The sequence below is a fragment of the Zootermopsis nevadensis genome, unplaced genomic scaffold, assembly GCF_977971745.1.
Source record: "Zootermopsis nevadensis isolate Lab colony 2312 unplaced genomic scaffold, Znev_1.0 Znev_ptg000002l, whole genome shotgun sequence".
Taxonomy (NCBI): Eukaryota; Metazoa; Arthropoda; class Insecta; order Blattodea; family Termopsidae; genus Zootermopsis; species Zootermopsis nevadensis.
The window spans coordinates 22,057,586-22,085,048 of NW_028259134.1; the positions used below are offsets into that span (position 1 = coordinate 22,057,586).

Genomic DNA, 27,463 nt, shown 5'->3' on the forward strand with positions numbered 1-27,463 from the left:
GTTTCCGTCACTATTTCATCCGATTCTGGAGCTGAAGAAGATATTTACTAAAATTAAGCGAACCAATCAAAACCTAATAGAAGGGAGTAACTCCCCGGAGACGTTCGACAGTTTAATAATTTATTACACAGAAAATTGAGATTTAATTGTGATCTGAGATGTTTAGAAAATTTTTAAACTAAAAATACACGGGCAAAAGCTTCAATACCGTGGACCAATAAGGTCACATGAAACTAACAAACACATTGGAGATCGCATTCTAATCATCCTGCCCATCTCTTCGATTTAAACACTTGCTGTAAAAAATCTTGGACTAGGAACCGATGGAAACACGGAGAATGTTTTTGGCAGATTAAGCGTTAACGCGACTCGTTACAAAACGCGAACACAAATTTCGTGATCTTTGACATTTGCGCCAGAGCTAGCTGCCTTAACAGGACAGGCAATTCCACAGGTCTGCTCGCTTGTTTACATTCCAAACTCTGCAATGGAGAGCTTCCAAACCACAGGGCGAACACGGATTGCTTTCGGGATGTCCGTCCGTCCGCACAAACCAACACGGTTGCGAATGAAGTCTGGCGTAGGACATCATCACTAGAGGTCATTCCGCAAAACACAGACTAATTTGAGACACGAGTGTTTAGGAGTGTTGCCAACCAGACGAAAAAAAACAACATTTTTAACTCCTTCAAGATTTTGTATAATTATGACAAATCTCGGTACAGTTGGGATTAACTAAAATTTGTAACACGCAATTGGTTTTTCAGCCACATCAATCCTTCAATGTTGCCAACATACAAAAATAAAAATACCGCAACTCAAACTTTTTCGACTAAATTTTTCTGATTCTAATGAAATTCAATCCAGTTATCGTACACCAATAAGTGTTAATATAATTTACTTTTTAACGAAAATAGACAACAAATGTTGCCAACTGATTACAATTAAACTCGGCAATCGGATGTTTTTATCTCCTAAGACATCTGACGGATTCTGACGAACTCCAGTACAGTTATCATACACAAGCAAATTCAATTTTGAGTCACATAAATTTACCAGATTAGCGTAAATAAAAATGTGAGAATCAGAATAGTGTTTTGCCACGGTAATTTTAATGCGTCTTACGAAGGCATGATTTTGTAACACGCAATGAATATATTCTAATTATTATAACACAGAGAGGCGAATTAAGGAATATTCAGCCACGAAGATGGCTGCTGTTTGTTAAACCGAAACGTTGGTATCTACCTACGAATCCACGCGACATTTCAACACCGAAGACCAACATCGCCATTTTTACCGTCCTAATAACCTCGAATCTCGCATGCTCACAACCAATTTCACAGGAAACAAGCAGGAATTAGTTAAAAAAAAGAACACAAGGCCTAATTTTCAGATAATCCAACCAAAACCGCAGAGACTAGAAATGAACAGAGAAGAAAAATGCCACTTTCACTCCAGAGCAGTTACAGACAGGCGAGCACGCACTCACACACACGAACTGATCACGGTCTGGCCGAGAACTGGGAATCAGGGTAAACGCGTTTAAAATTAGATACCACGTGACTTAGCAGAACGGCCCAACAGCAGACAGATTGGAGGCGCAGCGGCGTCTCGGACAAGAAGGACGCCACATTTTTGATAACGCTGAATCAACTACCGGGATCCTATCGCCTGGTCCGACGTCATCACTACCTTCATTCAATTCTGCGTCTCGTAGTAGTAACATTTACGATTTGCCGCAAATTACTGACACAGTTTCTAACTCAATAGCATTTTTTATAAACTGATAGTCGCTCAGAGAGTCTAGAACCCTTCCGCCTTTAATGAAACCCCAATATTCGTTACCGTGTTCGCAATAATCCATCATAAGTCCCTATACCTTAGCCAGAGTAATCCAATCCACACTTCACACCAAGTATTTTAAGATGCGTTTTAATACTACGTCCCATCTACTCCCAGGTCTTCCAAGTAACCTCTTCCGTTTTGGGTTTCCCAAACACATTTCGATTAGCATTTGTCGTCTCCCCCATGCGCGCTCACCAAAATAACGTTTGGTAATGGGCTCTTCCTTCTTAAATTGTCTTCACCCTCGACACTTCATCCCCTTTAGGTCGAAACATTCTCCTCAACACCCAGTTCTCAAACACACGCAATGCGTTTGCTTCAACTAACTTGACACACCAGAACAAAAGAGGGATTGCGGGTTAGTATTATAGATAGAATTTGAAACTGCGATGATAAATTGAAGGAATGCGTTGACAGGACGGAAGAAAATCCTACCCCATAGAGAACACTGAATTATGGCCCAGAATAAACCATTAATGTTCGAAGACCAGACCACAGCAGATATTAATGCCTAGGGAATTTGGCTTAATCCTTAAAGTACAAGACGAGAATTACGAGAGAAGAATGAGCTAGCAATCCAGACGATAATTTTCTTGTGAATCGAATAAATTCAGCACGCAACAGTGACACACGTGAATCAGAGCGTTTGTCTTTTGTTTCAGTTAATAAGTGAAGGTAGCGTCACAGATCGGACATAGAAACTTAATTTGAATAAAAAAAATTCTAGGATATTATCCATCGTCTAGTAAATAAAATATAAAACGTAAAACTACGAGGTGCGATCGGAAAGTTTCCAGACTGCGCGTATAAAAACCCCGTACACTTATCTCAGGTATTAAATTCATCCATCACCCTCGAAGTAGTTCCCCTGGGAGTGAACACAACGATCCCAGCGCCGCTGCCAAGCCTGGAAGCATCCCTGGAAATCTTTCTTTTTAGATTTGATATAGGAACTTAAGTTTAACCACTCCAGGAAAAGCGAAGGCTAAATGAAATGAAACGAAGTAACAAAGAAAACCATCCAACCCGCTTCCGGGTACTAACACCACGTAAACTTGTAGGTGAATTCGAACGTTTCGGAGTAAAATACTGCCTCCATCTTCAGGGCTAAATAAGATGGAGACAGTTTCCTCCGAAACGCTTGCCTCTACCTACAAATTCAAATGGTCCTTCTACCCAGAAGACCAACATCACTACCGTGAGAACTTCGTTCCATAAACTAACTGAAGATTTTCTTGTACGTATGCTAAGAGAGACATGTTCAAGAAATCGGTGTGCATGAGCGACTTCCCAGAGACATAGACCTATTTTACACCCGCCTCTCAAAGTGTTAAAGACATTGATTCCCTCTGCTATGGCGAGACAGACACTCGGTCCATTACTGCCAGCTCCTTTATGGGATTATCATCAGTGGTTCACCGTCTGCATGGCACGACAGAGACGCAGGCGATAACACGACAAAGAAAACTCTTGTTTTGAAATAAAACTGTACAAATAAAATGGTATGGCGATTATCACCTTCATGATGGATGCAGAAAGCATTTCTGAAACGTCGGGAAACTTCTACCAGACTACGTGACACAGCAACCCAGAATACAGACATCTTCAAATTCGCCGCCTTAAGAACCTGAAATCTCACCCAATGTCAAATTCCATAAAAATCTGATCAGTGGTTCTAAAGTTGTTACCTGCGGTTGGAGTGATTTTTAATACGCGCTTCGTCGGATTCCGAATGAACCTAAGGAAGCAGGATCTTTAAAAAAAAATTAAAATAGAGACTGAGTAAAACTGGAAATTTGTATAACTGATTTACAGACAGAAGAATGTTGCACAAATTTATTATCATCGATACGAATTATAAATACCCTACATGATACTACTGCATAATATTACTTATCTATAAGTAAATAAACCAACTTGTAATAAACAAAAACATGTCTGAAACAAGTAATATCTCTTTGGATTCCACTCTAAAATTCTGTACAAAATTGGTAATACAGATTTACTTAAATTGGTGAGAACAAAAGTATTATTGTTTTCGCTTTGTTTATTAACCATCTCAACTCAAAGCACGTCTAAATATTAGATAATAATTTCATCCGTACATCAAAGAAAACAAAAGACTTGAAGACTTGAGGTTCTCACAGCGGTGAGTATGAAGATATCCGTCTTCTGGGTTATTGCGCTGTGTAGTCTGGTCGATGTTAACCAACGTTTCAGAGGTCATACTGCCTCCGTCATCAGAGTATGAAGATTTCTGTCTTCTGGGTTGCTGCGCTGTATAGTCTGGTCGATGTTTACCAACGTTTCAGAGGTCATACTGCCTCCGTCATCGCCCTGATGACGGAGGCAGTATGACCTCTGAAACGTTGGTTAACATCGACCAGACTACACAGCGCAATAACCCAGAAGACGGATATCTTCAAAAGACTTGAAGTTAAACTTTAAACTTCAGATCGCACCTCAAAAAGAAATGACAGCTTTATTACAAACATACGCCTGTCAAAAGACAATGAATGTATATTCTAGAATTCAAATGAAGACAGTAGCTTTAAAATCTGCTGGAGATATTTCGTTGTTTAAATGCGGTACACATCGTTCAAATAAAGGATCCGAAACTATTTTCACGAACTTATTTATTTGTTTTACACACCACGACGGACGCGAAAGTTAGAAATCTGACAAACGTCATGGGCCAGCCATGTCAGCATTCTTAACACTCAACCAGAAAAAGACACGGAACAAAGCAGCGAAATTTCATACACAGCTGTTTCCATAAAACGTTATAATAGCTGCAGACAATTAGGGCAGAAAATCCTTTTACCGTCACCAGCAAACATTCACGTAATTTTAATTTCGCTGAAGAACACTAAATCAACAACCAGGTGTTTCGTAAACCTACTTCATATCAGGGAGGTCCCAGAAACCGGCTATCAAGACATGTTGGTCCAGGTAAATGCTTGCAAAGTCCATTAAATTAGGCCCAAAACCCCTTATTTCAAAATCCACTCCTTAAAATTAAACGAAACCAGTTTCTGCTCAAAGCGCAGATGTTTACTAATGGCACCTTGAAACAATAAATTCGATCATGTCCAACGATCAAATTCATTTCCTGACTGAATTCGTACACAAGCTAAGTTGTGTAATTACACATAGTTCCATTAGCATATTCTGCACACACACAGGCATTGCGGATCGCCATTCCATCTCTTTCTTGGTCGGTAAATCCCGCACGGCCGAGCTAATATAAGGGGTTCGATTCTCCTGCTCGCCAGACCGCCCGTGGGACCCAACCCACCTGCTAACCGACTGGAATCAGGAAGTCATACGTAATTAAACAACGTCAACCAACTGATCCTTGTAATGGGTTGTGGTATATGTGAGATAGGAACTTAAGGCTTTGACCGGGATGTTCTCTTGTTAAATCTTATGTGGTACCGCCTGATTCGACTTCTAATGGTTAAGTGAAGTGTTTTCTTCGCGGTACGGTCTGGATTCTTAAATATTATGAAGACGAGCTTCGGCTTGAGATGGCGAATTATCCAGCCACAAAGAATTAGGCTGGATAATTCGCCATCTCAATTCACGCAAAGCAGCTGGTCCCGATGGCATACAGAATATCGTTCTGAGGAACTTGCCCCCACCAGCCCTCAAATTCATAGCCACGCTTTTCAACGCCTCAATAGCAAACAACTACTTCCCGTCTCAGTGGAAGGTTGCTAAAATAATCATGCTTCCCAGGCCGGACAAGGATCAGTCCTCGCCACTTAATTACAGGCCAATCAGCCTCCTAAATTCGCTAGCAAAAGTATTAGAAAAAATAATCTTGAAACGCTTAAATGCACAGCTAAAAGAATTAAACTTAATACGGGAGGAGCAATATGGTTTTAAAAAAGGTCACTCAACCACTCACGCGCTGACACGCCTCATTGAACGCATTACCCTGGGATTCAATAACAACAAAACAACACTAGCCCTCTTTTTGGACATAGAAAGAGCTTTCGACAAGGTGTGGACAACCGGGCTCATTTCTAAACTCATCAGGGCAGGAATTCCCGCACAGTTTGTCCACATTATATACAACTACCTAAATAACAGAGTCTTCACGGTTGTCCATGGAAATTCGGAATCCACACGGCGACCCATTCAGGCAGGAGTCCCCCAAGGCAGCCTGTTAGGGCCAGTTTTATTTAATATTTATATAAATGATTTACCGACCATAGAAAATGATAATAATGTGCCCGTCTCCATTTACGCTGATGATACGAGCGTCACTGCTCGATCAGGCAGCGTACAGTTGGCGGCATATAAACTGAATAAAGCCATTACAACTTTCGAGCCTTGGATTGAAAAATGGAAGATTAACGTTCATAAATGCGCGGTGACATTATTCTCTAAACGGCTGTCGCACCTCCGCAGCGAAGTACCTCCCCTGAAGATCTTTGGAGCAACCATCCCCCGGGTAAATGAAGCCAAATACCTTGGCGTCATCCTGGACCGCAAACTCACCTACAGATCACACATAAGTAAAGCAGTGTGCAGAGCCAACCATAGGCTTAGCCAACTCTACCCAATCCTTAACAAGTCCTCCTCCATCAACATCAACCTAGCACTTACAATCTATAAGACACTCCTCCGCCCAATAATAACGTACGCGGCCCCTGCATGGGGACACGCGGCCAAAACTCACATTAATAAGCTCCAAGTTTTTCAGAACAAGGTGCTCAGAATTATAACGAAACTCCCAAGGGTAACGTCAATCGAAATTTTACATGAGCAAACTGGCATGGAGACGTTCCGCAACCATGTCAGGAAGCTAGCAAACAAATGTTATGCTAAAAGTCAAGCGAGTGAGAACTCCCAAATTAGGCAGTTAGGTCAATATGACCCCATTTACGATAAATACCAGCGACCGCGGGCCCTACTAGGGGGCTGATCCTGCACATACCCAACAAATTACACAGTCCATTTTGGGCAAAACCCTACTGATTTTAGCCAGCCGTTCATCGGAGGACGCTCCAGCGGAACTCCTGCCATGGACCAGACCACGAAACCGTCAGCTGAAGAAGACCACGGAAACACGGATGACCTGCATCCATCATATTATGTTGTATTATTACACCAAATGTACCTGACTTTATCAATAAAGCCAATGGCACAAGTTAGGGAAACCTAGGGGTCGTACTAATCTCTCTTTTGTCTGCCGGACCGCTGGCTAGTAGTCAGCGCGCACCCGGAAGGTCCTGCGACCGGCCATCTCGACACAGGTTTTCCTTGGTTTTCCTCTGTCTTCAAGCAAATGCTGAGATGGTTCCCTAGTTCCAAGTTGCCACTGCAAGCTTCTCATGCAGCCCTCCCGACTTAAATTAATCAAAATTTACCACCCCTTAACGCCGTCAAAATTTACCCCCCCCCCTCCCCTCAGTAGGAACTTCTAAATTATGTACTAAACTTCCAAATTAATGGCCTCAGCTTTCGCTAATACAAAATTTCAAAATTCCGTCTTTTATGCCAATCATCACACTAACGCCTTCACTCTTACTTTATCCTTAACAGAAGGACGAGCGGGCATTGCCTGGGGACCTTCTAGCTATAAGATGCTCTTTCTCCCCCTCCCCCCCCCGATATCGAAGTGTCTCTCACTTCTCCCCCACCAATTTCCTCTCTCTCTCTCTCTCTCTCTCTCTTCGGCTTCAAAGGGTTAATCTGCATGAACGACAAGGAAATCTTGGTTGGGAACCACATTCATTCAATTCATTCATTAATTCATTCACTTGGTAGAGTGGGGTTCCAAGGGGAGATAATAACATGATTCAGGACCAAGCACCCTACTTTCAACCCACCTTCGACCTAGTGGCATCTGTCTGCAAATAAAAGAAACATCATCCACCTGTCATCTAACGGAGCTTCGTCACTTGCGTGTTGTGACTCATCTAATTGGCCACTTCATACTTCCTCGTTTTTTTATGGCTCGCTGTAAACAGTGGAGTGAATATAAAATAAATATACTTTTTCTGTGACAGCCTGTCACTAAGATGAGTAGTGAGAGACCGAGATTTACGTCTCCGGCAACATTTCTCTGTTAGCTGCGACTTCTGGAAATGATTTGCAGTTCTCCCAGACTCGAATACGTCGCGTAATGAGAGATTTTCCCCCAACGATGGTGAGCGCTGACGGACAACTTTATATTTAAATACATAAGATTATTTAATTTAAGAGAACTTAACGAGAGTACCGGCCGTCACTCAGTGCCTTTTATCTCTATAAGTGACTTAACAGATTTAGGTTTCGAGGTTTACTAATATTTTATAGTGACTCGGGCACTAATCACATCCGAAACGTCGCCAAATTCTACCAGAATATCGTCAACATGAAAACCTGAAATCTCACTAACGACAAATGGGTTCTCCGTCTCTGCATCAATAAATCAAAAGAACAAAGGCCCTTGTCATAAATGAAGATGCGTTTCGTTTTTTGTAAAACGAGAAGCAAAATTACCATAAAAACACGTTTTAAAAATATACACTACTCAATCATTTGAAGATGCTCAGGAATTGATCCGACAGTAATGAAGATAACATTAATATAATCTGGACGCACAGCAGAATCGATAATTAACATCAGATAAAGAATAATGTGAAAGAAAGGAACACAGAAAATGGGTATCAAAGATGAACGTAAGAGAAAAAGTCAGACTCTAAAAATTTCAAGAAAAAACTTCAAAGTCAGATAAACGAATTGAAAAACGAGACATTCGGTAAGAAAACACACGGTGCCCGAAAAATCTCAGTCTCAGAATACTGATGTCAAAAAATGAATTTCGAAAAAAAAAATGGTTTCAGACAATTAACAACACTGAAAAAGTAGATTAAATTAATAAATACAAGAAAAAATATGATGTAAATGACGTAATAATATAACTTAAGACGGCACAGAAATGGATTTTTGTCACGGGCCCCAAAGAAACACATCTGAACGCCATGAACACGACGACGTCACTTACCCTGTAGAGCAACACCCACTCCGTTGTATCCTCCGTGGGAGTGCGTGTGACCTATTTGGCAGTGCGTGACAACAGAAATTACCACGTGACATTTACGTCATCAGAACACAAGTTGCGAAACCTTCGGTGCTGGAAAAAAAGTACAAGACCACGACATATGCGTCTGCCAAAACCAAAAATATCTCAAGGCAGTCATAGTTATTTCATTTATACGAGGCGCGTCCCAAAAGTAAGTTTCCCACTCGTCCCACAGCTAGCAAACCTTATATTGCGCGAAGCGACTGTGCGTACGTGATAGAGCAATGACGTAGCATGGCGCATGCACTAACGGCACTTCCCGCGTTCTCACAGTAGCATCGTTGCAGCTGTTGAAGATGGAGGTTCTTATTCCAGCTCCCGCCGACTGTGTAGTGCGGTCAGTGATAACGCTAGGCCGCACACGGCTCGACGGACAGCAAGTCTCCTGCAGGAGTTCAGCTGGGAGGTGTTTAATCATCCACCCTACAGCCCGGACCTCGCTCCCAGTGATTTCCATCTTTTCCTACACCTCAAGAAATTCCTGTCCGGTCAGCGTCAGCGTTTTGTGAATGACAGAGAGGCGGAGATGGTTGTCACACAGTGGTTCCAATCCAAGGCGGCAGACTTCTACGACACAGGTATTCAAAAGTTGGTCCCACGGTATGACCAATGTCTCAATTCCGGTGGCGAATATGTTGAAAAATAGCTGGACACTTGCTGTATCTGTTGCAATAAATATTTCCATGAAATTGTGTTTTGTTTCTGTAAACGGCCCCAGGGAAACTTACTTTGAGGACGCGCCTCGTAATATTTATTGTCTTAAGTTGGTGTGAAATGTGGCGGCTAATTACAAGCAGAAAAACATTTGTCTACCCCTGAATGAATATAATTGAGACGTAAAAAAGGCTCGGATACCAACGAATCCAAAAAAAGCTGCTTGGGTCCTTGTTCCTGTCTTTTGCGTTATCTGCCTCATTTCAGTCTTCAGTTTGAGCGCTGCATTCAAGAGGCGTTCCTTTTTTTAATCTAGTAAAGTGAAGTAGACTTTATTAGAAAAATTCGGGGCGAATTCAGACAAATGGAATGGTAAGAAGAGTTATCAGATTTTATATCGAACTAAGCCACGCAACTCATTGCATATTTTCAACGAATAAAACCTCTACCTTTAGATGGAGTATACGTTATGTATTTATTTTTTTCAAAATACGCGCTTCGCAATTATGCATACCTCATTACTCTTCACGCTTATTTGTAGCTGACACAAATGAACGTCTTTTTTCGCGAATCTAATCGCATTGTAGTATCTAATTTCAGAGTCAGAAAATATTCTTTGTATTCCTTTAAAAATTTCCAAGATGAAACATACGTAGCATGTTTTGAAAGAAATTTCCAGATGTGTATTTTACGTCATATAACAGCTTTTCCATTTTGTATTTCTCGGTTTCATATGATTTTCAAAATAAACAGCGATTATTTCCTTGAACAGCGTTAACCAGCTGATACTTGTAATGGTGAAGTGCTGTGTTTTCTTCGCGGTACGGACTGAATTCTTAAATATTATTTAGGCGAGCTTTGACTTCAAAGGGTTAACCAGTTGAACTTCGTAATGGTGAAGTGTTGTGTTTTCTTCGCGGTACGGACCAAACTCTTAAATATTAGTTAGGCGAGCTTCGGTTTCAAAGGACTGAAGCCATAACTGGAGTCAGGGAAGTGACTAGACTAGACTGTTCCTTTCCAGGCGACTTCTGTCCGAGTTGTCCTTTTCCAGGGACAAAGCAGCCTGGGCGTCAAGCTAACAACTCACCTTCATCAACTACCGGTGTTAAAAATACGTGGAGCTATACCTCCACTACCACACACGTGCTGGTTAATCACCAGAAAGTCTCGTAACTTTTTTACCTGACCTAAAATGACTCGTACAAGAAGTCTAAAGATCGGCTATTCGGGATACCCGACACGACGTAGCAAACGTAGCAGCTCAGGTGACATGAAGAAGACCCCCTTGATGACGAAACAATGATCTGGTGAACAGTTTCATGGGAACAGAGGGGCAGTCATCGTTCACACGGCCCCAGCAAACACACACAGAGGGGAATGTCCTGTCACACAGATCTACTGGTCTTTTTATGTTTAACAACATCTTATCAACTGCACAGATAATGTCTGTATAGCTTCAAACACGGAAATGGCACATTTTGATTGCAGTAAAGCCCCGGGATTTGTCTGAAGTTGCTCAACACCAGTCCTTGGACAACTGCAGTCAGGACAGATGTCATTTCAAATTTTGAAGTTATTACGTTCAAACGTTACCGATCAACTAACCTGGTCCGTGCTTATATTAATTTCATTTAGAGGGTTAATTCGGTGTTCTGTTTGAATCTCGACCATGAAATCATTCTTCCTAAATGACATTCGTGACATGACGAATATTTTAATTTCACTTTCAAATAAGCCACGTAAGGTCCCGTTCGCAAGGTGGGAGTGGGGGAAATGATATTCATCGGTTGATGAGACAACATTAAGGTCCTCCATCACTATGAGCTCTCTTCGCTTCCCCAGCAGGTGGTGGGGTCTTCCTACAGAACGCCTCTTAAGGACAGGTTCACAGGTGCACCAATGCCTCTCGTCCGAACATCAGATGTCTGTGGCGAAGTGCGAACTGTCCTACGTTCAGCACAGGGAAATAACTGTGTACGTTCACGAAGATTAATGGTAGACTCATTCTTACACAATTCATACACTGTTTTAAACTGCAGTCCTGACAGACAAATGGTAGCCGACAATGTGAATGCGAGTTTTTATGGAACGTGTGGGAAATGAAAGGGTCGCGCAAAGTCCATCTAAATAATACGTAAGAATTCAGTCCGTACCGCAAAGAAAACACAACACTTTACCATTACAAAGATCAATTGGTTAACCTTGTTTAAGGAAATAATACGACTAAAACGCTAATTAACCTTTGGAGCCGAAGCTCTTTCAAATGAAACTTAAGAATTCAGTCCGTACAGCGAAGAAAACACTACACTTCACCATTACAAAGATCAACTGGTTAACCTTGTTTAAGGAAATAATACGACTAAAACGCTAATTAACCTTTGGAGCCGATGCTCTTTCAAATGAAACTTAAGAATCCAGTCCGTACCGCGAAGAAAACACAACACTTCACCATTACAAATAACAACTGGTTAACCTTGTTTAAGGAAATAATACGACTAAAACGCTAATTAACCTTTGGAGCCGAAGCTCTTTCAAATGAAACTTAAGAATCCAGTCCGTACCGCGAAGAAAACACAACACTTCACCATTACAAAGATCAACTGCTTGACGCTGTTTAAGGAAATAATCTCGACTTATTCTGAGAATCATACGAAACACATAAACACACGCTCCGGACAAAATTCAAAGTTACTTAATGTCAAAATGTGTGCTACATATAATTACCACTATGTCTTAAAGGGTTACGAGGAAAACGTCAGTACAGCAAGTCTTGATGACGAGATTCAAGCCAGGGGAAAACACCGACGAAGTGCTAAGTAATACTGAAACAAAATAAAATATACCTAACGAGACTACGAAATTCCATAACAAATTATATGCTCCGTACATCAATTTACGGGTGTTCGTATAGATGGGAGAGTCATCACAGCTGGGCGATAAGACACGCGAGATAAGACAGAAGTGCTATTTTCCTACTGAAGTTGTCAGCAGACCGCTAAGATCACATCTGTCGTAAGAAGTTATCCTGTAAGATACATACCGCAAGTCTGAAATAACAGTCGAGGGGGAGATCGCGTATGGGAGTGAAGAACAAGAAACAACAGTCTGCTGATTTTTTGTGCAATGTGTAGACAAATTCCCGTGTTTATAGAACTATGTATTGAAAGAATATTGGAAGGAATGAGGGAGGGAGAGACGATATCGGGAGAACTTAAAGATACAGGAAGGTTTTTTGTTACTTACGTTTCACAATTATACCGGGTGTTCAAAAAAGATAAATAAACAAAATATTATGGAATATTAACCCTGTTATCGAACTCTGTGTGTTGTATTTGCGGAAGACATGTACGATGATACACGAGATTCACAAACACACAAAGTGCCAATGCTAGCACGGTTTAATATATTAAAATGTATTTATATAATTCACTGAGTGTTTGTATATATTTTTGGAACACTGTACAACAAACTATGGCTGTATTATGGGATGTTGTGTCGGTGCAAGAACCTCTGAAACGTCGGCGTGAATTCCTATTCTAAATGCTCTCTTACAAAATACAACAAAGATTCAATATCCCATATTCTGCTATGTATAATAAACATAAAATACGCCTAATTAATAAAATAATAAAAGTAATATAACATTTATTTAAGAGGACACACGTTTCAAAACTCACATAAAATAAATCACCGATTAAACACATACAAACTGATAGTCAGTGCGACAGATCTTTCAAAAATTTGGTTTTGTTTTCAGATTCAAAGTGTCTTGAACGGTGGAAGGACATTCGTTGTGCATTCGCAAGATCGCATCGACCACTTCCAACACGATCAGGGCCCAAATACAAAAATACAACATGTTTCTACACCTGCAGTTCTTCCTTCCTTACATGAAAGAGAAGCCAACAGGTGAACACAGGAAGATGAAGACGAGACTTATACAGGTCCTGCAGCCGAAAAAGGCAACAAATCAAAGACACACCCGGAATATTATTAAAAAAAGTCCTGAAGTGGACACTAAGGTGCTACGACCTGGTGGCCAAAGTGGGAACTATCGAATGAAGCGGAAATCCACGTTGGAAAGAACTCATATTGTTCCGGTACGGAATTGTTGCTACGGCCATGGAAAAACCGAGGACCAATGACGGATCGTCACCGGTTTCTATGGCAACAAATGCTTGGGACTTACCGATTCACCGAATTGTCCCGGCTCCTTCATTCCATTTCTTGTGTCCTTGCGCCGACCTGTAAATGAAAACGAAAGGTTATGAGTCATGGATAGGCAGTACCTTATTTCGTACTCATGGGCATTACTCCTTTAATTTCCTGGTAATCTGGCTTTATGACGTGATAAGTTTATCTCTGATAATAGTTTTACATTTGTATCATTTATTACGACTGAACCTATGCCGAGTCAGTTCAATAGCATGCCTGGAATTTGCCTGCAGTCCCGTGATATTCACGCCAAGCCGCGAAAACGTGCGTTTTGTGCAAAACATTCCTGGACGACACGTAGCATCGCGTTGCCGGAATTTTGTTGTCATGACAACTGTCCCTGTTCTCGGTACACGCGTCTGTTCGGCGTTAATTACAGTTCTGCTGACCTAATTGGCGGATTTCTAACCCAATTACCTTTTGAATAAGGAAAGTGAGACTTGTTATCGAGCCAGTGTGTCTGTCTGTCTGTCTGTCTGTGTGTGTCCCTCAAACCAAGTTCGCTGAGAAGCAATAAACCGTTTTCAATTAAACTCCTCGTTCAAAAAGTCTAATTTAACTAATCGAAAAGGCCCGTTTAAGTTCAACGCGGATTTTTTTTCGTCTTTGTTCCTTCTTAAACAAGGTTAACCAGTTGATCTTTGCAATGGTGAAGTGCAGTGTTTTCTTCGCGGTACGGACTGAATTCTTAAGTTTCATTTGAAAGAGCTTCGGCTCCAAAGGTTAATTAGCGTTTCAGTCGTATTATTTTCTTAAACAAGGTTAACCAGTTGATCTTTGCAATGGTGAAGTGCAGTGTTTTCTTCGCGGTACGGGCTGAATTCTTAAGTTTCATTTGAAAGAGCTTCGACTCCAAAGGTTAATTAGCGTTTTAGTCGTATTATTTCCTTAAACAAGGTTAACCAGTTGATCTTTGCAATGGTGAAGTGCAGTGTTTTCTTCGCGGTACGGGCTGAATTCTTAAGTTTCATTTGAAAGAGCTTCGACTCCAAAGGTTAATTAGCGTTTTAGTCGTATTATTTCCTTAAACAAGGTTAACCAGTCGATCTTTGTAATGGTGAAGTGTAGTGTTTTCTTCGCGGTACGGGCTGAATTCTTAAGTTTCATTTGAAAGAGCTTCGACTCCAAAGGTTAATTAGCGTTTTAGTCGTATTATTTCCTTAAACAAGGTTAACCAGTTGATCTTTGCAATGGTGAAGTGCAGTGTTTTCTTCGCGGTACGGGCTGAATTCTTAAGTTTCATTTGAAAGAGCTTCGGCTCCAAAGGTTAATTAGCGTTTCAGTCGTATTATTTTCTTAAACAAGGTTAACCAGTTGATCTTTGCAATGGTGAAGTGCAGTGTTTTCTTCGCGGTACGGGCTGAATTCTTAAGTTTCATTTGAAAGAGCTTCGACTCCAAAGGTTAATTAGCGTTTTAGTCGTATTATTTCCTTAAACAAGGTTAACCAGTCGATCTTTGTAATGGTGAAGTGTAGTGTTTTCTTCGCGGTACGGACTGAATTCTTAAGTTTCATTTGAAAGAGCTTCGGCTCCAAAGGTTAATTAGCGTTTTAGTCGTATTATTTCCTTAAACAAGGTTAACCAGTTGATCTTTGCAATGGTGAAGTGCAGTGTTTTCTTCGCGGTACGGGCTGAATTCTTAAGTTTCATTTGAAAGAGCTTCGGCTCCAAAGGTTAATTAGCGTTTTAGTCGTATTATTTCCTTAAACAAGGTTAACCAGTCGATCTTTGTAATGGTGAAGTGTAGTGTTTTCTTCGCGGTACGGACTGAATTCTTAAGTTTCATTTGAAAGAGCTTCGGCTCCAAAGGTTAATTAGCGTTTTAGTCGTATTATTTCCTTAAACAAGGTTAACCAGTTGATCTTTGCAATGGTGAAGTGCAGTGTTTTCTTCGCGGTACGGGCTGAATTCTTAAGTTTCATTTGAAAGAGCTTCGGCTCCAAAGGTTAATTAGCGTTTTAGTCGTATTATTTCCTTAAACAAGGTTAACCAGTCGATCTTTGCAATGGTGAAGTGCAGTGTTTTCTTCGCGGTACGGGCTGAATTCTTAAGTTTCATTTGAAAGAGCTTCCTCTATCCTTTAGCACTTTTATCGCATTTTGTTCTACAGATCAGTTCCTTTAATTTGTTCCTGCAAAATAGCTGGGTATAGCACACGAAATAAATTATAAAATCCACCAAGATTATGGCATCAGATAATACATACCGAAAGCTTAAACAAACATCAAAAGGGTAATACATACATCACAGCCCGTTTATTTGGGACAAATATTAAAGAACCTTTTTTTAACTCGTCACGTGGGACTTCGCATAATTGGGCCAAAAGTGTTCTAGTCCCGATTTGTCCCAATTAACCGGAATCCACTGTATATTAGCCCAGAATTTACATAAATATACGTCAGTCATGTAATAATAGACGTCCTGTTGTCTCTGACAGCTTGAAACACAACAAATATCTCTGGATACCAGGCGTCGTAAAATCCAGTAACACTCATGGAGTGAATGTCAATTTCTTACAAAACTTTGCTGATGGGTAAGCACTATGAATAAATTAAAAGTTTCTAACAGAAGACGGACTGGGTTGAAATTTTTTTTCGAAGAATCTGGCACACGGTGGGCAGTGCAACGTTACGCGTAAGACGAGTCGAGGTCCCACGTCTGGTGCCGCTGCAGGGTCCCCATGTGTCCCAGAATAGTACTGTCAAACTGAAACAGATGGTAGCACCGGCGATCTGGCACCACGAGGTGCTGGTGAGGTCATTAATCTTGAGCTGCCAGCGAAACTAGGCGCTGTGTTTCCTGATACCTAAGCACCTTAACAAGAACTTCACAACATGACGGCATGGGAGACCGAACAGCTGCAGATCTCATTATCAAAGACCGAAGACAACTACGTCACAAGGCGCCCACCTCGGGGGGTCCAGGATCTCATAAAAGTGTTTGCCCTAAAAGAGAAGTCTTGGCTACTTCATGCATCCTGTCACGACATATCTCAAAGCTACCTCCGAAAACGAAACCTCATCCTTCCCTGACCTTACCCCTCTCTCTCTCTCTTACATCATTTAACGACGTTATTCCAAAAGTGAATATTGCCGGAAGACGATCATGGAACGTGGCTCAGTGCTTGGAAGTGGTCGTGGCCTGCCTAGACGGCGACTGTCTTTGGATAGTACTACAACAACAGTATACGAGGTTTTCACGGGGGTCTTACTCATCGCCCGCCCTGATGATGGAGGCAGCAAGGACCTCAGAAACATCAGTAAACTTCTATCAGACTAAACGGCGCTATGTAACCCAGAAGACAGCCATCCTTTGAGCAGGTTCTCCGATTTGGCTTTGTGATCACTTCGTAACACCCGTTGGTGAGGAGATTGACTACAAATGGAGACGGTGTTGGGCGGGCAGAGGATAGATCAAGGCTCCCGTGAAAGCCACCCTTGTGATATGCCCTGACTGATGAGAAAATAAACGCCAAGGCCATCAACCAACCCAGCAGCCATTTGCATCGCCTGCAGTTGACATCGCAAAGTGATTGTGACGTCATTAGCACGATGAGGTGTCCCCACAAAAACCCGCATTTGCATGGAGTTAAAATATCACTGAACACAGTGACTGCTTTATTCCGTAACACACTGTAAGCAGGGGTGGGAGGTGGTCTATTTACGGGATGGGGTATAATCATATCACCCATATTGTTCAGAGGCCAACTATGGGGGTCTCACCGGGGAATCCTGGTTGGACCATAATGGTTTGACCCCACCGAACACTGCGGTTAACCCGTTAAGGCCAAGTGGTAACTATATGCACCACCTGCTCAAACAACCTAGAAATGTTCACTGTTTCGTATTCTCACAGCAAACAGCGATTATTTCCTTAAACAGCGTTAACCAGTTGATCTTTGTAATGGTCAAGTGTAGTGTTTTCTTCGCGGTACGGACTGAATTCTTAAGTTTCATTTGAAAGAGCTTCGGCTCCAAAGGTTAATTAGCGTTTTAGTCGTATTATTTCCTTAAACAAAGTTAACCAGTTGATCTTTGTAATGGTGAAGTGTAGTGTTTTCTTCGCGGTACGGACTGAATTCTTAAGTTTCATTTGAAAGAGCTTCGGCTCCAAAGGTTAATTAGCGTTTTAGTCGTATTATTTCCTTAAACAAGGTTAACCAGTTGATCTTTGTAATGGTCAAGTGTAGTGTTTTCTTCGCGGTACGGACTGAATTCTTAAGTTTCATTTGAAAGAGCTTCGGCTCCAAAGGTTAATTAGCGTTTTAGTCGTATTATTTCCTTAAACAAGGTTAACCAGTTGTTCTTCGTAACGGTGAAGTGTTGTGTTTTCTTTGAGGTACGGACCGAATTTTTACAAGCCTCGGTAGCGCAGTAGGTAGCGCGTAAGTCTCATAATCTTAAGGTCGTGAGTTCGATCCTCACCTGGGGCATATGTTTTGTTTTCCTCCGGATTTAAGCAAATGCTGAGATGGGTCCTACATTCCAAGTTAACTTCCCGATTTAAATTTATCAACTAAATTACTTATCTCTCCAACTTATAGCTTTAACATTCTCTAACAAGCAAATCAAAATTCCGCCGTCCCTGCTAGAAAACTGTCACTGATTATCGCCCTAACGTCTTCACTCTTACGTTATCCTTAACAGAAGGACGAACGGGCATTGCCTGGGAACATTCTAACTATTAGATGCCCTATCTCTAGCCCAGAAATCGAAGTGTCTCTCACTTCTCCCTCTCCAAATTTTCTCATTGCTTCTCTCTTTTGCGTTGAGGTTAAGAACGCGTCGAGCTTCGCCTTCAAGCGATGTTGAGGTGTTCCTTATTTTTACATCGACTAACTCTGTAAAGGGCTGCTGGAATCTTGAAGAAAATGGAAGACAGAAATGAAAATGATAAGGGTATGACGTCCCGCCCTGTTGCACAATTTCTGATCAAGTTCGACGTAATATTTTGGTCACACCTACACGATCATAAAATTTATTTTCGTCACAGTCTTTATCAGCCACGGAACTGAAATGTAGTCAAACAGGTCTATGGATCTGACGCCGTCAGGCCCCTATAACTCAGTTTTTGGGGGGCTGTCCGCCCTTGTCGCGGGGGCATGCCCCGGCATAATAAGGCACCAAACATTTCAATCGGGGTCCACTTAATATAAATTCCACGCACGAACTGGCGAACAGTGAATATCTCAACTGGTCTGCAGGCAAGTGGATTACAACGACATATTATCATATCTTGTGCAGATTCAACCTACTTATAATCATTCTCCATTTAATGTCTTCGGTTTATTCCTTTAAAACAACTTATATTTGCGAGTTTCGGATGATTCTCAGTGTAAACAGCGATTATTTCCTTAAACAGCGTTAACCAGTTGATCTTTGTAATGGTGAAGTGTTGTGTTTTCTTCGCGGTACGGCCCGAATTCTTAAGTTTCATTTGAAAGAGCTTCGGCTCCAAAGGTTAATTAGCGTTTTAGTCGTATTATTTCCTTAAACAAGGTTAACCAGTTGATCTTTGTAATGGTGAAGTGTAGTGTTTTCTTCGCGGTACGGGCTTAGTTTTTATGTATTAATTAGACTACTTTCGGCTTCAAGGGATCAAAGCATTTGACTAAATAATTTTAAAAGGCGATGGAATCAAGGAGAGTAAAGAAGTTTCAGTATTATTAAGTAATGGATTCAGCTGGCTAATGAAGTTGTCTAAAAGCGGGTTTTTGTAAGCCCTCGAGGTATGGAATTTCTTGCCTAGACCAAGTTTTCAAGAGACGCTCTGCACTGCAGAGTAATTTATTTATGTTTTTAGTTTATTAAACGACGCTCCTAAGTAGCTGAGACTATGTAGCCACTGAGTTAATGAGACCGCCTTTCTCACGAACAAGAGCCTGTACTCATCAATGAAGCCTGACGCCTGCTTGCTAGGCAATTCACATACGATTCCACTTCACTGTTCGCACTACCAGAACAGATAAAGCGAGGCTTTCTAAACGCACTCACCTACAAGCAGGTCGGAATGGAGGCCAAGTGCTAGCTGAGCAGCCTAATGGTAAACTACTACTACTACTCCAACGTTCTTCGTCTCGACATCACATCGAGTTAAGTCGTATGTGTGAGGTGAAAGTACGCAGTGACCTCTTTCCTAGTTTTAACTGTTCAACTTCGGGCAACGGCCGCTTTTACCCTCGTACACTTATATGTGGTTGATAAAACGAGTAATCGATTTTTAAACACCAAGCTTCAAACTTTTAAACATGTTATTATTTGAGAGTTTAAATTAAATGAAATATCTGCCGTCAACCTTACAAATTATGAACTAAACTCTAACTTTTCAGTAGCTGAAAGTGAGAGTTACTATAGAAACACAGAAACAGAACAAGCCATTGATAACGAGTGAACAAACCACGGGCTAATCTTCGTTTTCAACAGACGTTAACCACTTACTTCTCCCTGAGAAGCATATACCTCTTCAGTGGTAACTATATGAACCACGCACTTAAAAATCAGTAACTGTTTATTTTACCTAAAAGAGTATTTATAGATTTCGTATGATTCTCAAAATAAACAGCGCGATTATTTCCTTAAACAGCGTTAACCAGTTGATCCTTGTAATGGTCAAGTGTTGTGTTTTCTTCGCGGTACGGACTGAATTCTTAAATATCATTTAGACGAGCTTCTTCAAATTTACCCCCCACACCCCTCAGTAGGAACTTCTAAATAATGTCCTAAACTTCCAAATTAATAGCCGCAGTTTTCTCTAATACAAAATTCAAAATTCCGTCTTTTATGCCAATCATCACACTAACGCCTTCACTCTTACTTTATCCTTAACAGAAGGACGAGCGGGCATTGCCTGGGGACCTTCTAGCTATAAGATGCTCTTTCTCCCCCCCCAGATATCGAAGTGTCTCTCACTTCTCCCCCACCAATTTCCTCTTTCTCTCTCTCTCTCTTCGTGCTTCAAATTGTAGATTAAACAAGTCTTCGGCAGATCTATCGCTTCTCGTGGAAAATGAAGTGAAATGTTTTGTTCTGGATCTAGCGTTTATAATCTGACACAGAACGCGTCCAGAATTAGATCGCGTGAGTGAAGGTTCGCCTACTCAGCAAGTAGAACGAATGACGATGAAAAGTACAAGGTCGCTCCAGGGTCACCCTGAGGCTCCCGCCATTATTCGACGAAACTGGCCGTGGGAACCACAAAGGACTCTCAGACAAAAACCTAATTTCGCTGTTTTTATAACACCTTCCTTGGTTATATACTCTAGAAGCCAGTGTTTTGAGTGTCACAACACGTGAAGTTGGGCAACAGGTTATGTTCCTGAGTAAAACAAAGCAAGAGTGACAAAGCATAATCCAATCTTAAATACACGTATTTTCTATCCGAGTTCTTGGTTATTTTGCAAATACCACGGTCAATAATATTTCTGCTGACAAAATTAACCATCGCTTTTAAAAAAATCAGCAAAGCTTAGCTTCAGGCATTAGGGCAAATGTTGGCAGCAAGAATCATGAGATGAGCTAGACATGTAGCGCGTATGAGCGGGATAATAAATGCGACAAAATTATATTTGAAAGAACCTGAAGGGAGGAGAGAATTCGGAAGACCAAAACGTAGACAGGAGAAGATATTAAAATGATTAGTAGGGAAATTGGATTTCGTGGTGTAGATTGGGTTCATCTGGCTCAGGACAGAGGTCGGTGGCGAGTCTTGACTCAGTAGTGAAAATCAAAAGACGTGTATGAAAACGAACTTACGCCGACTACAGACGCAAATTTTTGAATTTTCACACGCAAGTCTCTTCCACAAAAAGAGTTAACGGAGAGCGTGGACCGTTACAAGACACGATCTCAAGTTCAGTTCATTGCGTGACTCATTACAGAACTAACCTGGCTGATCGCAGACCTCGGAAGGAACCACTACAGACGCACAGAGACATGCTGTTCAACTACGCAGTCAACTTCTCTAAAAACGTTTACCAAAGCGGACGTAACTCGTTCTTGCATCCACGAACTTAAATGAGCAGCGCAGTTCCAAAACTTGCCCAGTCCATTTCATAAAGTTTTAAAAGAACTGGAAAATTTTTTAAGAATAATTATAAAGATGAACAACAACTAGGCTTGGCTGTGGAACGTCGAATGTGAACTGCGCTAGGTTTGATTCTAGAGTTCCTGAACGTCAGCCAGCGTTCCCTGTGACAGAGAAAGGGTGGGTATACTCGGGGCTGACATCCGAATGGAGCACGGAGGCTGTCGTGTGAACACGTCAGCAATCCCACGTCTCATTTGTGACCTGAAGAGAGAGCAATGGGAAACTGCCGGCTCCAATTCACTGGATAATTTCATTATAATTGCAGTGCCTGACGCCTGACAAGGGGGAGTTGCCAGTGCAATGTCCACGAATCAATCCATCCTTATACCCGGATTTCCGGTTCTTACGGCGCGGAAAAGGAGTGGCTGACCGTATTCTGGCTTGTACCGCCGTGTAGTCTGATATCAGTTACAGACGTTTCACAGGTGTTTGCTGCCTCCATCATCAAGGCGATGATGGACGCTGAAAGTGCCCCTTAAACGTCGATAAACTCACATCAGATTACACGGCGCTTCGTCCTTCGTAGGTGCAGGGTTGAAATCTCGGCCCGAACACCAGGTAACCTGTCCAGGGGTTTCCGAGGTTTTCCTCAGTTCAACCAGGATAGTACCTTAAATTAGGCCACAAGCGCTGCGTTCCACATCCTTTCCGATTCATCACTCATATCATCCTCACATTCGACGCTATATAGTCTGAACTTCTGAATAAGCGTAGATAAATAATTTGTAAATAGAAAACTGCGCTCCAACCCTGAAGGCAGCCATTTTATTGTCCACCAACACATGTATCAATCCACCTACAAAAATATCAGTCTTCCTGTATGTCCACTCATGCATCTAGCACGATCTATCAGTGATATAAACTTGAAGATGAAAAATAATGATGACATGAGACCAAAACGAATAAATTCCAAGGAATGAAGGAAATATTAACCTCACATTTAATCGCAAACAAAAATCAGAACACGACATAAACTCCTAGACCGCCCTCTGGTGTTAACGCGGCATTCAGCAACAAACGAAGGGGTTTAACGTGACGGTGAAGCTGTGAGAGATGTTTTCAGCCCCGCTAATACACTGCGCCGACAAACCAGGCACGCATTTCAGTCAGCGTGCTGTAGGCGACCAACCGGCTTCCGGAGGGATTACACAGACAGAGCCAGCAACGCTACATCACACAGTTCATGCTCAACATCTGCGTTCCACCCATCCTGGAGTTAGGTTGGGTTAGCATTCTTTGCGAATTGCGCGCTGGTGTATCGAATCTTCAAACTTTAAAGTGCCGTCTTCCTAATTTAAGGCCCCAAATATTAAACTCCGTCAACACAAAACTGTCAATCCCCGTGGGATAAAGTGGGCAGACGTTCCTTAAAATCTCGAGATACGTCTTCATGGTGTAGCATCTTAACACCGCTATCTGAAACGTCGGTCAATTAACACCAGACTACACGGTGCAACATCCCAACAGACAGCAATAATCATACTCGAAGCCATGAGAACCTGAAATCTCACCGAAGACAGATGGTTTTTGGGACAGGGTAACTGATGTCGGTACTAAAACAAAGTGTTCTGAACGTTCTGATACGAAGGAAGAAAGAGTGTCGAAACATTCTCGCATTGTCACGCCAATATCTGAAACTGCAGACACGTCAGAGGGGTAAAATGACCCGGGAACACAACAAAGCACTCAAAATTCCCGATGATGTCCTACGAGGTACATCCCGACTCACCCAGCGTTGCCACCACACCCATAAAATTACCCCACTTCGTATTTTTCCCACATTCCAACAGCTTAACTGTCGGAAATGATAATTGCAGGCTACAACATCTGCGATATGAGTCACGAATAGCAAGACAGTGTTTTCGAGAAGCTGACTGACTCATCGCCTTGATGATAGAGGAAGTAACTACCTCTGAAACGTCGGTCGATAATTGCCAGATCACAAATTTACAGAAGTCAGCCATCTTCTCGTCTTTATTTATATATTCTATTCATTCATTCATATTGCCTTGTCACGTGTAGTCAGAGAGTAGACCTATAGTAGTGTACACAGGGCTGCATGCATCCAAGGCTGAGCAAACCCACTCGCCTGTTTGGCGACGAATGGGAAATCAGGGGCGCTTCTCACAGACACCGAAGACTAAATCTGTGTATCTCGCACTGGCAGAAGGCCCACGCGTGTTTACGCGACACTGACATGTCTGAAATTTGAATGTACAGAAAAGATTACAGCGAAATACAAACATTTCTCTCTGTAGGTCCTTTTTTCAAGATAACTCTTCGTAAGTATTGGACCTTATGTGACGGCAAGTAGGCTGATAAGGGGCAATTAGAGATGTGCGGACTAGTCTCGGTTTATTTTATGGTTTTACTGCTAAAACTCTCCATAGACAATTTTTAATCGACCAGAATTTTACTACACACGGCCTTATAACAATTTCAGCGTGCAGACCTCAAACGAGCTCAAGTAGTAAGTTGTATTATGGCGCACCCGGTACTTTGCGTAGACACACACCTACGTCACTACGATGTGACATACTTACTAACCCACTCCTCCACAAACAATGAGATTTCACATCCACCCTTCCGCTAGGCGAGACCCCGCCTGCCACCAGACAACATCCCACTGTGTGTATCTTCAGAGAGGACCACCTTTCCCTCCCCTCGCCCCGAAACAAACACACATTTATCGCTTTGGCGACACACCACTCTGCCTTCGAGAGGTAACGAAACTGGTTCAAAATTCGGTTTCCTGAGTTACCAAATGGTTTGTAACGCCGTGTAGTCTGGTAGAAGTTCACCAAAGTTTCACAGGTACTTATTGCCTCCATCATCAGGGCAATCACTCATCTTCACAGTAATTATCACTGCTACTTCTGAAACACCAGTCCCTTCAAATAATCCCATACAAAATATGAACACGGGAAAAAATACCTTCTGAAGTTGGTAGCCATGATAACCCTTCCTCAATTAGCAACGAGAAACTACACGGCTAGTCTTACCATTATGTTTCTTTGACGAAATCATGCATACGAAAAGCAGCACATCTCGGAATCGTTATCCATTCAAAACGTCCGGATTTAGTCCATGGGGAAAGTCCCACAACGCGTTATTACGTCGTCCAATAATGGCTGAAACATCTGAACGTCGAACGGAAGCAACTATACATATAACAATGTAACAGTTCCCTTACAATGTTGTTTGGGGCCCTTATCTACGATTATAAAGTTGGAATGGTTTTATTTTCATGTTCTAGATACCGAGTCCATTGTTGTAAGGATAACTAATTCTATTTCCGCGCGAACAGATAAGCTATATCTTAGTGTAGCTCGTGTTCCTGTAAATAAACCACCAGACAGGATATCAGGTAAGTATCGATAATATTTTCTCTGCACAGAATACAATAATGACGACTACAACACCACGTTCTGATAAGAAACACTTCCTGCTACCTTGTGTAAGAAGCCACGTGATTCTAAATCAGCGTTACCAACAATTTAACAAACAAAAAATCCCGCCTGATTCAAGAATTTAAAAGCTACATAACCTTGAAAGTATTACAGGGAAATAAAGTAATTCAGAGTGCCATAATGATGGAGGAAATAATGACTTCTTAAACGTCGGTAAACTTCTACCAGACTACAGCCGAGATTCACCACCGCGAAATCCTCAGATCCTACAAACTTTGAATTCTCTAACAGAATACTGTTTAACTGAACAACTAACAATGTTACAAGAAAAAGTCTCTTGCCAAGAAACTAATTATATGACAACATGAAAAGGCGAAACAATGAGAGAACAGGTAGAAATAACGAAAGAGAGAAATTTCAAAAATTATTTTCACAAGGAAACAAAATTACGTCATCGCTCTATTGCAGAGGCTGTGGATATATAAAATACATTCTCCCCCCCCACACACACACACACCCAACACTCTGTATGCTTGAAGTTCCTGAAATCCAATTAGCGCTAGAAGCGGTACATACAATGAACAAGACGCTCACAGCAACAATGCTTTAAGTGCCAACAATGCACACAAAAGTAGGTTAAACTTCGAACCATTAAATTTAAATTAAAGCGGTTTCAGATCGAACATGACTCACATCGGGATAAAGTGTTTTAACGCCTACATTTTTATTTATTTTTTGTTTATTTATTTGTTTATTGTTTGTTTATTTATTTATTTTTTGTTTATTTATTTGTTTATTGTTTGTTTGTTTATTTTTTGTTTATTTATTTGTTTATTGTTTGTTTGTTTGTTTATTTTTTGTTTATTTATTTGTTTATTGGTTGTTTAATTCTTTATTGTTTATTTATTTTTTGTTTGTTTATTTTTTGTTTATTTATTTATTTATTGTTTATTTATTTTTTGTTTGTTTATTTTTTGTTTATTTATTGTTTGTTTGTTTGTTTTTGTTTATTTATTTGTTTATTGCTTGTTTATTTATTTATTTATTGTTTATTTATTTTTTGTTTATTTACTTGTTTGTTTGTTTATTTATTTTTTGTTTATTTAACGAGACCTCAGAATTTACAGCGTCAAGGGTCTCGTAATAACAATTTATCACTTTCCACAATGTGGTCGGATGTACTAATTTATTGGACAATAAAGTAAATATTATAAATAAAAAATGATTCCGTCTGACGACATTAAGTTGGGTGTAAGTCTAGAAAATAAAACTATAAATCAAAGACAGCCAATGAATCTATCAAAACTATGGTAAAATTAAAAAAGAATATCTGAGAATCAGGACCTGATGATGGAATCTGTAACACCTTCTAAAAAGCTGGTCATTTCTACCAGACTTACACAGAGCAACATCCCGACGTCGATATAACCTAAAATCTTACTCAGGAATATATCTAGGTCCCAGGAAACACAGCCGGTAGGCTAAAATACATTTTAGAATAAAGAATTCAGCGAACAGAGAGTTAAAATTTACTTTCGCAGACACAGACATAATACATTCTTGACTCTTCGGGGTTTACACGTCAGTCAAATGAGTTAGGCCGCTTTTGCGCCCACGGGGCTCATCACCTCGAGAGGTATCTTCTTCGTAAACTTTGTTTCCCCGCGTAATGAAATTAAGAAGCACTAAACAATGCGACAATGTCATCGGCAATACACGGGTCTTAACTAAGTCTTACTTCATCGTACTGGTGTCTGAACACAAGACTTCGCCTGCTTCAACTCACTTACTTACTTACTTCAGATACTTCAAGAAACTCAAGTTTTAGGTTACAATTTTATAAAAAGAAACTCACTATAATTGAAATGACCAACAGTTTTTAATTTCGAAAATATTTCGACACGTTAAAAAAGTTATTTATACCAGCGGTATTCAACATCTTTTCTTCGCGTACCCCCAGATATAATTTCTCTTCAAACTTGTACCCCCAAAGTTGTTGGTGTATAATTCAAGTTATACATAGTATATAATCTACATCTAAAATAAATTAAATAAATTACATTACTGATTATTTAGTGTTTATCATAAAATAATATATATTTTTTTAAATTTCACGTACCCCCTAAGATGTCTTCGCGTACCCCAGGTTGAATACCACTGATTTAT

The 27,463-nt window shown here is 40.9% G+C and overlaps 1 protein-coding gene and 1 non-coding gene across 7 annotated transcripts in view; one reads left to right on the plus strand and one right to left on the minus strand.

The window, feature by feature from the left end:
• The window catches only part of ASPP (Ankyrin-repeat, SH3-domain, and Proline-rich-region containing Protein), a 211,357-nt gene that overhangs the window by 85,292 nt on the left and 98,602 nt on the right, over positions 1-27,463 (minus strand). For 5 of the 6 annotated variants that reach the window (XM_087353485.1, XM_087353495.1, XM_087353484.1 and 2 more), the window contains one exon: positions 13,776-13,831. In XM_087353485.1, the coding sequence (XP_087209611.1) occupies positions 13,776-13,831 (56 nt within the window). Of the gene's footprint in view, positions 1-1,248; positions 1,522-13,775; positions 13,832-27,463 lie in introns of those variants that run through there. The other variant, XM_087353490.1, reaches the window with a different exon arrangement.
• Positions 18,162-18,234, plus strand: TRNAM-CAU (transfer RNA methionine (anticodon CAU)). The gene has a single exon. It is a non-coding gene; the product is annotated as a tRNA-Met (tRNA).